This window comes from Sapajus apella, unplaced genomic scaffold (genome assembly GCF_009761245.1).
Source record: "Sapajus apella isolate SASKATOON/1434 unplaced genomic scaffold, GSC_monkey_1.0 scaffold37, whole genome shotgun sequence".
Lineage (NCBI taxonomy): Eukaryota > Metazoa > Chordata > Mammalia > Primates > Cebidae > Sapajus > Sapajus apella.
The window spans coordinates 11,770,047-11,784,010 of NW_022436977.1; the positions used below are offsets into that span (position 1 = coordinate 11,770,047).

Genomic DNA, 13,964 nt, shown 5'->3' on the forward strand with positions numbered 1-13,964 from the left:
TCTTTGGAGAATATTCTTTTCTTGAATTTTTATTTTGTCATGAGGGTGGAATACCATCAGTAATCATCTGCTATTATGGCATTTTTCTTTCCCAAAGGTATTAGTCAAGCAGATTTCTCTCCTGATTCTTTCATTTTTGTATCTTCCTAACAGATTTGAAAGACAATGTCCATATGTTGCCTTAGTGACACAAAACACACATACTTGTACACATGTAAAAATTCAGTGTTAATGATGTGCTATGTTATAAAGCATAATTTTTTCTCTCTCACTTCCAATTTCAACCCCTATTTTTTTGTGTGGATAGGTTCTTAATTTCGAAATGTCTTATTTATGAAATGAGAGCAAGCAGCATAACTATAACTTTTATGATCACTTCCCAATCTTTAAAGCAAATCTTGGCTTTTAGTAGATGATTTCCAAGCATATGCAGTGTGGTTGCCTGCTTCCAATGGTGCTGACCACGTTTTTAAATATTTCATACTTTTAGTGTTGATGATTTGCATTGCAACATTCACAAACGCTCTTCTATTTTTCTGGGAATAAAATCCTGCACACAGAGAGCTGGTTAAAAGTAGAATGCATTACTTGACCTCTAATAAAAGATTTCCAAAACTTATTTGGCACAATAATACTCAAATGCCCTTCAAACCCCTTATTTCTTTTTAACATACAGAATTGTTGCTTGAGTACGGAACCAGGGTTTTGTTGTTGTTATTAATTCTTTTTTTCTTTAAGAGACAGGGTCTTGCTCTATCACCCAGGCTGAAATGCAGTGGTGCTAATGGCGGCCTCAAATTCTTGGCCTCAAGTGATCTGCCTGCCTTAGCCTCCCAAAGCACTGGGATTATAGGCATGAGCCACTGTGCCTGGCCCCGTGGTTGTTGTTTAGTTCCAAGTAGCACTCTAGAAATAATGTAAGTGTGAGCTTTCCATAATTTAGAATAAAATCACTCCTTCCAAAAGGTCTCTCTTTCTCCAGAAAAATCATGAGATGCAAATGAGACTAAAGTGCCAATGGGAGTTTGGAATAACTGAATTAAGAAAAAATTGAGCTGTGATTCAGTTCAATGCCTTAATTGATCGTAAGCTAAAACTAAAATCTAGATAAGTCTTCAATGTAGACAAATTATGTTAATGTCTAGTTATAATGAAATGTTTGCTTTGATTTCCATATACATAGTATTACCACTGCTCATTCCGGATGACAGGAGAAGGCTGGCTTCTTTGTTGTGGAGAATATCAAGATGTCCTCATAATTGACGCCAAAACTTTGGCTGTTGTTCACAGTTTTAGATCATCTCAGTTTCCCGATTGGATCAACTGCATGTGCATTGTTCACTCCATGAGAATTCAAGGTAATAGTTGGATATTATCTGACAGTAAGAGATCACATATAAAAATATCTACTTTTGAATTATTTGTCAAATTATTGGGCAAGAATTCAGAAAGAATGCTTCTTTATGTTTACCTATTAATGAGGATACGTCTGTAATATGTCTAATCAAGAAAAACTAAGAACACCCATGCCAGTGGTTCAAAACATTGGAAAGTCAGCAAAAGGTTATGATGAGGTGGAAAGAGGAGAATCTGTTTTTTTCTTTTCTTTTCTTTTGTTTATCGAGATGCAGTCTCACTCTGTTGCCCAGGCTCTAGTGCAGTGGCATGATCTCAGCTCACTGCAGCCTCCACATCCCAGGTTCAGGCAATTCTCTGCCTCAGCCTCCTGAGCAGCTGGGATTACAGGCACATGTCACCATACCTTACTAATTTTTGTATTTTTAGTAGATATGGTGTTTCACTGTCTTGATCAGGCTGGTCTTGAACTCCTGACTTTGTGATCTACCCGTCTCAGCCTTTCAAAGTTCTGGGATTACAGGCATGAACCACCACGCCTGCCCAAGAATCTGTGTTTTTATAACCAAGTTCTGCTTGTTACATTTTCAGAGTGACAAGCAGGTTTTGTTGTGGATTAGCAGGACTCCTGGGATCTTGCCCTGCTATATCTTCTGGATGCAGTATTGATAATTCAGTTCCTGTAATGAGCGACTGCAAAGGGAGGTGGAAGTTGGGTCCTCACTTACTTCTGAAATAGGAAGGCTTCGTGTTATGATGATTCGCAAGGCAGTTCTGCTTCTAGTAGTGCTCTCCTATCTAGTAATCACTTTGAAACTTTAAAACAGATTTCCAGCATGATGTAGAATGTTTATTTTTTCTAATTAAAAAGTAACTCGAAAGATTAAAATTTTCCATCTACACAGCCCCACATAATTCTCAAATGACTATGAAATGATTTTTACATGCCCAATTATATCCATGGTCAGCTTATATGTGACTTTTGTTCTTTTCACAGAAGATTCTCTCTTGGTGGTATCAGTAGCTGGTGAGCTCAAAGTGTGGGATCTCTCCTCATCTATCAACAGCATTCAGGTTGGCTTGGGAACCCTACTCTTTTTTCTCTACAATTTCAAGCCTATTCATCAAAACTTATCAATTACAAGGCTATTACATGCTTATTGTTAAAAGTTCAAATAATATAGATGTGTATAAATTCTACCTCCATAATCTCCCCCCATCCAGCTTCCCAGGGGTGACCATTGGTACAACTGGCTTATATCCTTCCAACCTCTCCTCCATGTATATATAAATATTTTCATTTACACACACACACACATACGCACAGAGAGAAAGATTACATTTTTAATTAAAAAAAAATAGCGGAGTATCTTTCAGGTCCCTACAGCAGAAATCCCCCTTTCTTCTGAGTATGTGTTAACAGTGGCAGGCAAATAACTATAAACAACTGAGAGGCATGTCCCTGGGGGGTCCAGTATATTCACATCTTCCCTGACATTAGGCTACAAGTTGAGATGATGGACGAAAGAACAACCATACTATTTGTGTTGATGACAAAATTATTTAGGCTTCCCCAAGGAGCTCTGGGATTTCTTTAGGAATTTATTGGCTGAGGAAGCCTAGGAATTTTGTTGGTATGCTGAGCTCAAGAAATACACATCCAGCATTATCACAAACTTACTGGGAATATAGTAATCTACTTGCCATGTGTTGGCACTTTGTTCATTTTTTTTCTTAGCAGTTAAAATACTAGGTGAGGCATGGTGTCTCACGCCTGTAATCCCAGCCCTTTGGAGGCCAAGGCAAGTGGATGACCAGAGGTCAGAAGTCTGAAACCAGCCTGTCCAATATGGTGAAACCTTGTCTCTACTAAACATACAAAAAAATTTAGCTGGACATGGTGGTGTGCACCTGTAATCCCAGCTACTTCGGAGGTTGAGGTAGCAGAATGGTTTGAACACAGAAGGCAGGGGTTGCAATGAGCCGAGATTGTGCCACTGCACTCCATCCTTGATGACAGAGCAAGACTCCGTCTAAAGAAAAAAATAAAATAAAAAAATACTGTAGGGTTTTTTAAGTCATCATTTTACATTTTTTGTTAGACCTTTCTGCTATGTCTAACGGTCTGTAGCTTATTCTTAATCTTGACATTCTCAGCATCCAGCCATAGTTCCCCACAGAATGTTTGTTAAATGATTATATATCATGAGTTCTTGAATCCAAGAGGATTTCCTGATCACAGCTTTTTTTTTTCCCGAGAAATACATCCTTTGTTTCTTTAAAAACATTTTTTAAGACTTTTCAGGAGTACATATACAGGTTTGTTATAAAGATAAATCAAGTGTGGTGGGGGTTGGGTGTACAGATTATTTTATCACCCAGGTACACAACTTCTATTGCAAAGTAAATTCTTAGTTCAAAACACTCAAAAGGAAACAAATACTTTTCATTTTATAATGGTGTGATCTACTTGAGATGTATGGGAAGCAGGTCTTCTCATGGCTGTGTATAAATTACCTGAACTAGCACTAAAAAATTTTCTTTCCTTTTGAAGGAAAAGCAAGATGTCTATGAAAAAGAATCCAAGTTTCTTGAGTCCTTGAACTGCCAAACAATACGATTTTGCACATATACTGAGAGACTTCTTTTGGTGGTATTTTCTAAATGTTGGAAGGTATTATAAAATAATATAATAAATATAAGTGATATACAAATGTAATTTGGCTTTTTTGTTTTGTGCAATAATATTATGATTTAAATATGATATAAATTCTCTATAATAGTATTACCAGAACATGGAATGATGTGTCTTTTATGACTGACATATTAGTTTTAAACTCTGTAATAAAATTGGGATAGATTACTACATATTTAACATCATGGTATGCAGCAGTTTTGTATCTCAAGATACTAGATAAGTAGTAGTCTATCCTAATTTTATTAACAACAAACCATAATAACACTGAATATTTAGCTCTAAATTATTTTCAAAATTTGGTGTCTACACTTCAGAACTAAAAATATACTTTTTACCTACATAGTTGATTATACTTTTAGATGTTTGACTTTTTTATTGGTTTTAAGAGGGAATCACATTATCTTCTTGAGAATATGTTCACTGACATTTCCAAGAGGAAAAAAAACCTAAGTTGTCATCATTTCATAGCATTTATTTTTCTTTAAAGTTTTGTATAACGGGATCAGCTAACAAAACTCGACAGTCTTACTTGTATGATGATAATGTATTTTTGAACAAAGATTTAAAAGTATATGGTCTAACAAAAGATTTATGTGATATACATTTTTTATGTGCATAATAAATTTTCAAATGTAAAACTTGGTCTACTCATCATGGAAATAATAAAATTACTTAGAAATTTGGGGATTCTGGGTTTCTATGTTTAGTGTACACACTTTGGAATGAAATAGCCAGATGAACTTTATCCACTGAAACCTACCCTAAGATAAATATAAGTAAATAAGTGATGGTAAAATATCCTCTTAATATATGAGTACAGTCTGGTCTGTTATTAACGCTTACTATGATGTTATATTATTACTATCAGAATTTATATTTACCTTATTGGCAGATTAGATTTTAACCTTTGACAATGTGCATCAACTTTATATTTTAGGTTTATGATTATTGTAATTTTTCCCTTCTGCTGACTGAAGTTAGTAGAAATGGGCAGTTCTTTGCTGGTGGAGAAGTGATTGCAGCTCACAGAATCCTCATATGGACAGAAGATGGTCACAGTTACATCTATCAGCTGCTGAACAGGTGGGCTCAGATGGGAGCGGCATACAAAACATTCAGGTAGAAAATGAACTTTGGGAGGTTTATTATGTAAAAATCCCTGCATGCTGCCCATGATCAAAAACCAGAACAAAACAACTTTGGCACTAGAAGATTTACTCTGGGCTTCGTAGGCTTCAGCCTTTGTACGAAACAGCAGGGGATGGAGGAATGAGATTAACCATGTATAACTTGTACAGCTGGTGCTGGGTTTTCAAAAAGTCACTTGTAATTATTAACCCAATAATTTCTAACTAGAGTTTAGAAACTTGAACGATACCATCCGGCTTTTGAAAGTGGGAGGGGGAAAAAAACAAAGAACCCCAAAGTTCTAAACTTTGCTTTTTATTTTTGCCACGCAGTGGGCTTTCAAAAAGTATATACCCTTCTGATGGAAGAGTGCTTAAAGAGACCATTTATCCTCATTTACTGTGCTCTACTTCTGTGCAGGAAAATAAGGTAATGTAAGAAAAAAGTAAGCGCCTCAAAGCTGTTTCACTCAGTTTCTTGGATAAGTGCTGCTTTGTCTGTCACAGAGTCAGACTTGAAAAAAATTGAATTGAAGCATCCCATCAACTTGTTAATGAGAAAATCAAGTTTAATTGTCAATGGCTACCAAAGAGAAAACTTTGTCTTTAAAAGTCTCCTATTTAAGACTGTATTTTAAGTTTATAATGAAACAATATATATTCATTACAGGAAAATTATAAATGTTGGAAAGAAACAGAATTGCTATTTTCACTGCAATAAATATTCACTAAGTGGTTTTTTTTTTTTTTACTTATTTCGATTGGAAAATTTTCAAATATTTGGAAAAGTTGCAAGAGTATTGCAGTAATTACTCATATACGCTTTACCTAGATTCACCAATTATTAACATTTTTCTATATTTACTTTCTCATTCTGTCTGTCTCTGCATTTGTGTGTGTGTGCATGTAAATATGTACAAGCACATACACACACACATCACACTTTTTTCACTGACCCTTGTGACAGATGGTTTGACAAAACATTGTTAACATTTTATGTATCTACTCCAATTTTAAAACTTTATGAAATGTTTTATATTGGTTTTTTTACTTAATCATAAATTGATATCATTTTCAGATGTATTTAACTATTCTCATGAATAAACTTTCTTGTTAAAGCAAATATAATTATGCTGTTGGCAGAGAGTTGAGAATATAATTGTGAGCTTGTTACTTGACTGAATCATACTTTTGACACCCCAGTAAGCCTGAAAATTTAAGGAGTTATTTCATTTCAGTAGTGTTATCCAAAGTGTTTTTTTTTCTTAAGCCTTTGGACTTTGTCATCAGTTAATTATCTAAAAATGTACTTCATGGAGAGTGGAAGCGTTTTGAATTATTGATGTGTCAACCAAGGAAGCATGCTACTTTTAACAGAATGATGGTTCGCTTAATCAGGCAGCATAGCTGTTGGAAATCCTATAGTTCAGTGATTGTTCCTTTAACATGTCTGTGAGGTTTTGCTGTGAAAACTTGATTAAGAAACTGTCAGCCAAAAAATTAGAACCCCAAGTGCCACTGGGGCACAAGCAAACTTTATAATTATGGCATGCATCAATGACTATTTCTTAAATTATTTGTGGGCAGCAATAGTTTCTTGTTTTGCTGTTGATCACAAAAGCAGTATTGGGGCTTACTCAGAAAGGCATATTTAGTTATGTTTTAAAGAATCTGCTCTTTCCTTCTCTTTAGCATTTTTACAAAGCACAGTTTGCCCTGAAAGCCAATTATCAGTTGTGCCCTTTTGGGGCTTCTCATTTCTACAAATTTAAATGCTAGATGTAACCATGAGGAAAGAATACAACTAAAAAAATAATCTCATGGGGAGTTACCTTGCTTTGTTTCTCAAAATGTGAAAACAAACTTATGGGTCTTTTACCAATAATACTTGTTTCAACAACCATAGCTGTTTCTGTATCTTAAAATCGAGAAATGCCTAGAAACCAGTGAAATATGAATAGAATATTTGGAAACTGGAAAAAGCTTATCTGCCTGTCCTTACTTGCCTTTTGTCCAGCACATAAAGTCAGACTTTCTTCCCCTTATTCAAGCACCACCAGTGTTCACTAAATCTAACAGTTCCTAATGTCTCTTGAAGTTACCAGGTAATGAAGGCATTGTGGTAGGATGAGATGAATTTGATACATGCAGTGAGCTTATATAATACTGCTCTGTAAACAGGTAGTATTGTCCAAACTCATTTTTTGGAGTTATACCACAGAATTAAATCTCCAGGTTTGACAGTAACTGGTTCTCAGAGTTACCGTTTGTAATGCCCATGAACATTATTTGCTGATGGAGCTGCAGTGGTGAGAATGGGGATTCATCTTTCCTTCCAGTAACTGCATAGGATCTCCCTGGCTTCAAATAATAGCTGGTAATTGCTGAGGCCTGTGGTGCAGGGGTCCTGGCTGTGGAGATAAGGAATTGGGCTTCCCAGGGTCTCAGCCACAGAGTAAGGCTGCTGTGCTGAGGTGGGAATAGCTGGAATAAAAACAGCCTAAGGTTCGCAAATAAAAAATGTGTGTGCATGAACTAAGAGTACTGATGTTGATGATGATGATGGTGATGATGATAAACAACTTTGTTTCAGTTCTTATTATTGTCACACATACAAACAACCTCATTTACTTTAGCTTCCCCCAAGATCCCATTGTGAAACTGATGTTTGGGGAGGTGAATACCCAGGATTTGAACTCAAGTGGCTTAGTCCAAACCTGGTAATGGGTTTTGGAGTGAGTTTCTCAATTCTTCTGAGAAAAGAATAACAAGAATTGTTAAAATTAATTGAATAGGGACTAAATGTCAGGGACCATTCTGAGCACCTTATCTTTATCTACTCATTATTTCTCACACCAATACCATATATTAGGTGCTTTTACAGTCTTCTTTCACAGGTAGGGAAAATGAGACAGTAAGGTGTACCAAATTGCCTACAGTAAGCAACGTGCTCTTTTAATAGAGCTATCATGTGGTAAAGCCAGGATTTGAATCCAGGCAGTTAGCCCAGGGATTTCAGTTCTAATGGCTATGTTTTATTACCTCCTGGAGGATGGAGACTCTCATGGACACTGTAACGAAAAATCAGAATTCACGTGGTAAGGGACTATGAAGAGGTTTTCAGGTGAAAAGCAGAACTAGAGGCAACTGTTTGGGAGGAGGAGGAGCCAGGGACCAAGGGGTGAATGTGAGCACGTGAGAGGCGGCAGTGTAGAAGGTGAAGGCAGCTGGGATGAAAGCAACAGGGAAATTCAACTGCAGGGGCAAAGCACCAGCTGGGAGGAGTACTGCCACCAACTTGAGTAACCCACCAGCCTTTTGGAGCTTCCTTTTCAAATCAGAATAACCAGAGAGTTGGAACAATCAGTTCTAAATGCATACAATGGTAGGAGAGTTTGAGTAGCCAATTTAACCAAATTTTATCAACACCATTTCAAATAGCTATAAAAATCATGGCTGTAAGACACCAAAGTGCCCTCTGAACCTCAAAAAAATTTATTTAGAAACTGACTTTATTGGAACCATTTTCCGTGATGCTCTTATTCCTTGGAACTACAGGGAATTCATTACACACCTTGGTTGGATGACCTTGGATTGGTTTCTTATTTTCTTTCAGAGTTTTCTTATTTTCATATCGGGATAATAACAATGTTTACTTACTATAGAGCTTTGTTGTGAAGATTAAAGGTAGCTAATTTTGGCCCTTAATAATTACTAATGAATAGAACTTTTCACTAATACGTCTAAATCCAGACCTTAAAGCATGTATTTTGTGACTAGGAAGCATCACTTTTCTGGACTTCTTTAATTCTAGCACCAGCAGTTGGCTTTCTTTTTAGGATGACTTTTATTTCTGCACTGAAGAGAGTTCAGGCTTTGTTTGTGTAATCACTTAAATGATTTTGATCGCTTATGCATAATCTCTATTTTCAAACCTGCCCAAAGAACAGCTGTACTGCCCTGGGAAGGGCCAGGGATGCTCTAAGCACATTCACTAGTGAAGGTATAGCTTTAAGGGCACTGGTGCCCACTATTCATATTCTGCTTCAGCAAGATCATAAATTATATATAATATATATACAATGTTAAATATACATAATTTATATAATGAATAACATTATATATATATACACATACACACACACATTATAAATTATGGAATCATTTTCCTTTGTGGCCACTTGAGAAATCTGAAATCAAGTATATTTAATCTAAAAAATAGTCAACAAAAAGTGGGAAACATATTAATAACATACAATTACTATATAAATATTAGTTGTTGCTGTTTTAGCTGACCATTAGAACTACACAGGAACTATTGTATAACAGTTACAATTATAACTATTCAGGACCTGGGTTCCTGAATCAGAATTACGGAGTCAAAGCCCATTGCTACCTCTAATCACCTGAGACAGATCAATCTCTTCAAGTTTTCTTGTCGGTAAAATGAAAACAACGCTAGTACCAATTTTATAAGGTTCTTGTGAGGATTATTTAACTGAATATGTAGAAAGCCCCTTGCAGTAATGTGTACACATAGCAGTATATATGTGTGTCTGTGTATATATATACACACACACACACACAAATAACATGGTCAGTAAATGTTAGATACTCTTATTAGCTTTCTGAAGTCTATGACTTCGCTTCTTGTTTTATAAAGCCTCTTTAGTCCTAGATCACAGATTACTTCTTTGAAATTTTGAAATAGTTGTAAATAAATTGAAAAAACTTACTTCAGTTATTAAGTGTTATTTCTCTGTTTAAAAACAGTGGCCATCTCTCTATAGTTAGAATATTTCCTACATAAAAGCTCACTTTTTGTTTCGGAACAGAGCCGTCCCCTTGTCATGGGCTACATGAATGAACGGAAAGAGCCTTTTTACAAGATACTCTTCTCTGGAGAAGTCTCAGGAAGAATTACTTTGTGGCACATCCCCGATGTTCCTGTGTCCAAGTTTGATGGTTCTCCTAGAGGTAATTCAGTTTCCATTTCTAGTCACATGTCTTCTGAGAACTAATTTGTAATTAACTCATTGGTTCTTCTAAGGTGAGCAATATGGGACCACAAACAGGAAAAATTTATTGTGTACTATTATGTATTAAATGACAACATAAAAGCAGGTATAAACGCAAAGCTTATAGATCTTATATAGTAACACAACCAATATAATTTACGTTAACATCAACTGAACTTAACAAGAGATAAATGCTGGCAACATGAATAGGGGATAGACTGTTAAACTGTATTCATATTTTTGAAGGGAGGGTGCCTTGATATTTTCCATGTCTGTGATGCATTGATAAACCAAATTTTCTTTTTGTGTTTGTTTTCTTTTTAGAGATACCAATAACTACCACCTGGACTCTTCAAGATAATTTTGATAAGCATGATACCGTGTCGCAAAGTATTATTGACCATTTCTTTGGGCTTAAAGATGGGGCAGGAACTGCTGTAGTCACTTCATCAGAGTATATTCCAAGTCTTGATAAACTAATATGTGGCTGTGAAGATGGGACAATTATCATTACCCAGGCTTTGAATGCTGCCAAAGCAAGACTTCTAGAAGGCAGTTCTTTAGTAAAAGGTCATTGAATTTTATTTGACACTATTTATTTAATTTATCTAAGCTACAATTTCAACAAAGTGCACTAAAGAAGATTTAGAGACCTAAAGAATTTCCTGGCATTTGCCAATAAATATGTACCTATTTTAATGTTAAAGTAAACTATACGTATACGGTTTAAAAAACAAAACTCAAGCAGAAGGTTATACAGTAAGAAATGAGTTTTTCTCCTTACTTGATCTTCCAGTTTCTTTCTTCAAAGGCAATTGCTAATACCAGTTTATTTATACTCCTCTTGAAATTTTCTATGTGTATTTAAGGACATACCAAGCATAACAATACAGTCTTTTAATTATATTGCACAAATAAAAGCATATTCTACATGCTTTACTCAAATGTCCTTAAACAAATCTAAATAAAATATTTCAGAGTGCATTCTTTATGAGCTGACTTTAAATCATTAGTAATAATCTAACTTTAATTTCCTATTAATTGGTGTGTAGGTTTTCTAGTTTTTAGCTACCATGGACAATGTGGAAGTGATTACCATTGTATATCTATATACAGGCATATCTGTATATTAATTCCTAAAAGTGGAATCACTAAATCAACATTTGTTTGCATTTTTAATTTTGAAAATATATCTAAAATATTCTGTAAAGAACTTTCATCAATATGCATGCATTTTCACTAACAGCCTATAAAAATGCCTTTCTCCCCAAACTTTACCAACTTTGTATGCTATTAAACTTTTTAATCTTTGCTAATCAGAAGAAAAAGAGTGTCTTTCTGTTTTAATCTATATGTCTTTGTGAATGAAATATGTATTTGTGCTTATACAACTTTCTGCATTTGTGCACTACAACAACAAATACCTATTAAATTGTCTTATGTAAGGGAAAGAAGTATAGGAGGTGATTGATATTTAGAATGTGTAGAAAAAAAACATATACTGTTTTATTGTTAATATTATTTGAGGTGGAGTCTCACTCTGTTGCCCAGGCTGGAGTGCAATGGTGCAATCTCAGCTCACTGCAACTTCTGCCTCCCAGGTTAAAGTAATTGCCCTGCCTCAGCCTTCTGAGGAGCTGGGATTACAGACGCCCACCACTGCGCCTGGCTAATTTTTGTATTTTTAGTAGATACGAGGTTTCACCATGTTGTCCAGGCTGGTTTCGAACTCCTGACCTCAGGTGATTTGCCTGCCTAGCTCTCCCAAAGTGCTGGGGATTACAGGTGTGAGCCACTGTGCCTGGCCTATTTTATTATTGTCATATAAATCCTATTAGAGCATAAGGTCCTTAAGGGTAAGGACTAAATCTCAATTTTAAAAAATCTTCTTACATTGCCTACTATTGTTCTCAGCTTACTTTGGCCACTTACTAAATGTTACTGACTTACGCTTCAGTGATTGACTGAAGTGGAGGAGTAAATGGCAATGAACCAAGGAGAGGCAATGTACTGGTGTACAGCTAAATGGCTGCTGTTAAAAGTTAGTGAAAAAGCGAAGACCTAGCAGTTTTTATCTAAGCTGATTTATCCTAATATCCAGAAATCAAGAAGAAGCCACATTTGACTTCTAGCATCTGAATGAGCGCTCATCCTGGTTTGTTAGCAGATACAAAGTGAGGATGTCCTGATGGAATAGAGGTTTCTGAAGTATAACAAGAATTATTAGATGAGGTTTATTTTTAATTTGAATAAAGAGAGTTTGTGGTTTATGAATTTGGGGGAGTTTAGCTAATGATGATGGAAGAAGTGTGGCTAGGGGAAGAGTCACCCCTTAGCACAGTAGTGTGTCACTAGTCCTATGCTCTCATACAGCTATGATTTGAAATGTCCATATGCCTACCAAGTGCCAAGCAGAGTGCTACAAAATTATAGACATTACCTTATTTATTCCACACAACAGTCTTGTCTGAAGTAGGGACTATTATTATCCTAAATTTTACTAGATATGGTGACATATCTAGTAAGTGACAGACCCAGGGGGGAAGAAAAAGGCAGATTCATTTAACAGCAGTGCTGCATTGCACTCTTCAACATTTTGCTTTGCTTTTACACACTTGGATGCAAGCCACTTAACCTCTCTGAGCCTCAGATGCTTTATCTGTAAAGCAAAGAGGTGGAATTAGGTAATTTCTAACATCTTTCAAAGTAAAAATATTTTCTGAAACTTTTTTTTTTCTGGTATACTAGACTTAGTTGCTATAATTTAAAGAATGACAGGCTGGACGAGGTGGCTACTGCCTGTAATCTCAGCACTTTGAAAGGGCTGAGGCAGGTGGATCCCTTGAGCCCAGAAGTTTGAGAACAGTGTGAGCATCATGGTGACACCCTGTCCCTCCTAAAAATACAAAAATTAGCTGGGCATGGTGGCACTCACCTGTGGTCCCAGCTACTAGAGGGCTGAGGTAGAAGGATCCTCCAAGCCCAGGGAATTTGAGGCTACAGTGAGCCATGATCACACTACTGCACTCCAGCCTGAGCAACAGAGTGAGACCCTGTCTCCAAAAAAAAGAATGAAAATAAGTAATATTCTGAACTTATTTTTGTAGAGGCAAATAAACAATATTCTGAACTTATTTTCATGGGGGCAAATGTTTGAAGTGTTCACTCTTTTAGAACAGTGTTTACTATTCCATGACACTGGAATTGGTAACTTACTAATATCCTTAAGAATCAGTAAGCTTTTTTTTTTCTTTTCTTTTTTTTTAGACAGAGTCTTGCTCTGTCACCCAGGCTGGAGTGCAGTGGCATGATCTTGGCTCACTGCAACCCCCACCTTCCAGGTTCAAGTGATTCTCCTGCCTCAGACTCCCGAGTAGCTGGGACTACAGGCACAAGACAACACACCCAGATAATTTTTGTATTTTTAGTAGAGATGGGGTTTTACCATGTTGGCCAGGCTGGTCTTGAACTTCTGACCTCAAGTGATCTGCCCTTCTCAGCCTCCCAAAGTGCTGATATTACAGGCATGACCCACCATGCCCAGCCTAGAATTAATAGACTTTGAACAACTAACTGTAGCGCTTCATCAAAAGCATGCTCTGGCTTCTGGTGAGGCACTTGCTTTTTAAGATGATCTAAGGGTGTTCACTAGTTTTCTTAGCCAAGTGCATGCTTTAGTTATATGTAATTTCCTTATGTTAAAATTTTATAAAAGAAAATCCTGGGATGATTGTCTGAACAAAAATAACTCTGTATTATTTGGTA

At 36.1% G+C, this 13,964-nt stretch overlaps 1 protein-coding gene across 2 annotated transcripts in view; it reads left to right on the plus strand.

Moving 5' to 3' along the window:
• Positions 1-749: 749 nt before the first annotated feature.
• Positions 750-13,964, plus strand: part of WDR72 (WD repeat domain 72) — a 163,196-nt gene continuing 149,981 nt past the window's right edge. The window contains exons 1-7 of one of the 2 annotated variants that reach the window (XM_032297405.1): positions 750-1,358; positions 2,354-2,430; positions 3,911-4,030; positions 4,992-5,173; positions 5,515-5,611; positions 10,017-10,158; positions 10,524-10,769. In XM_032297405.1, coding sequence (XP_032153296.1) covers positions 1,205-1,358; positions 2,354-2,430; positions 3,911-4,030; positions 4,992-5,173; positions 5,515-5,611; positions 10,017-10,158; positions 10,524-10,769 — 1,018 coding nt within the window. In that variant the 5' untranslated portion in view covers positions 750-1,204. The remainder of the gene's footprint in view (positions 1,359-2,353; positions 2,431-3,910; positions 4,031-4,991; positions 5,174-5,514; positions 5,612-10,016; positions 10,159-10,523; positions 10,770-13,964) is intronic. The other variant, XM_032297406.1, reaches the window with a different exon arrangement.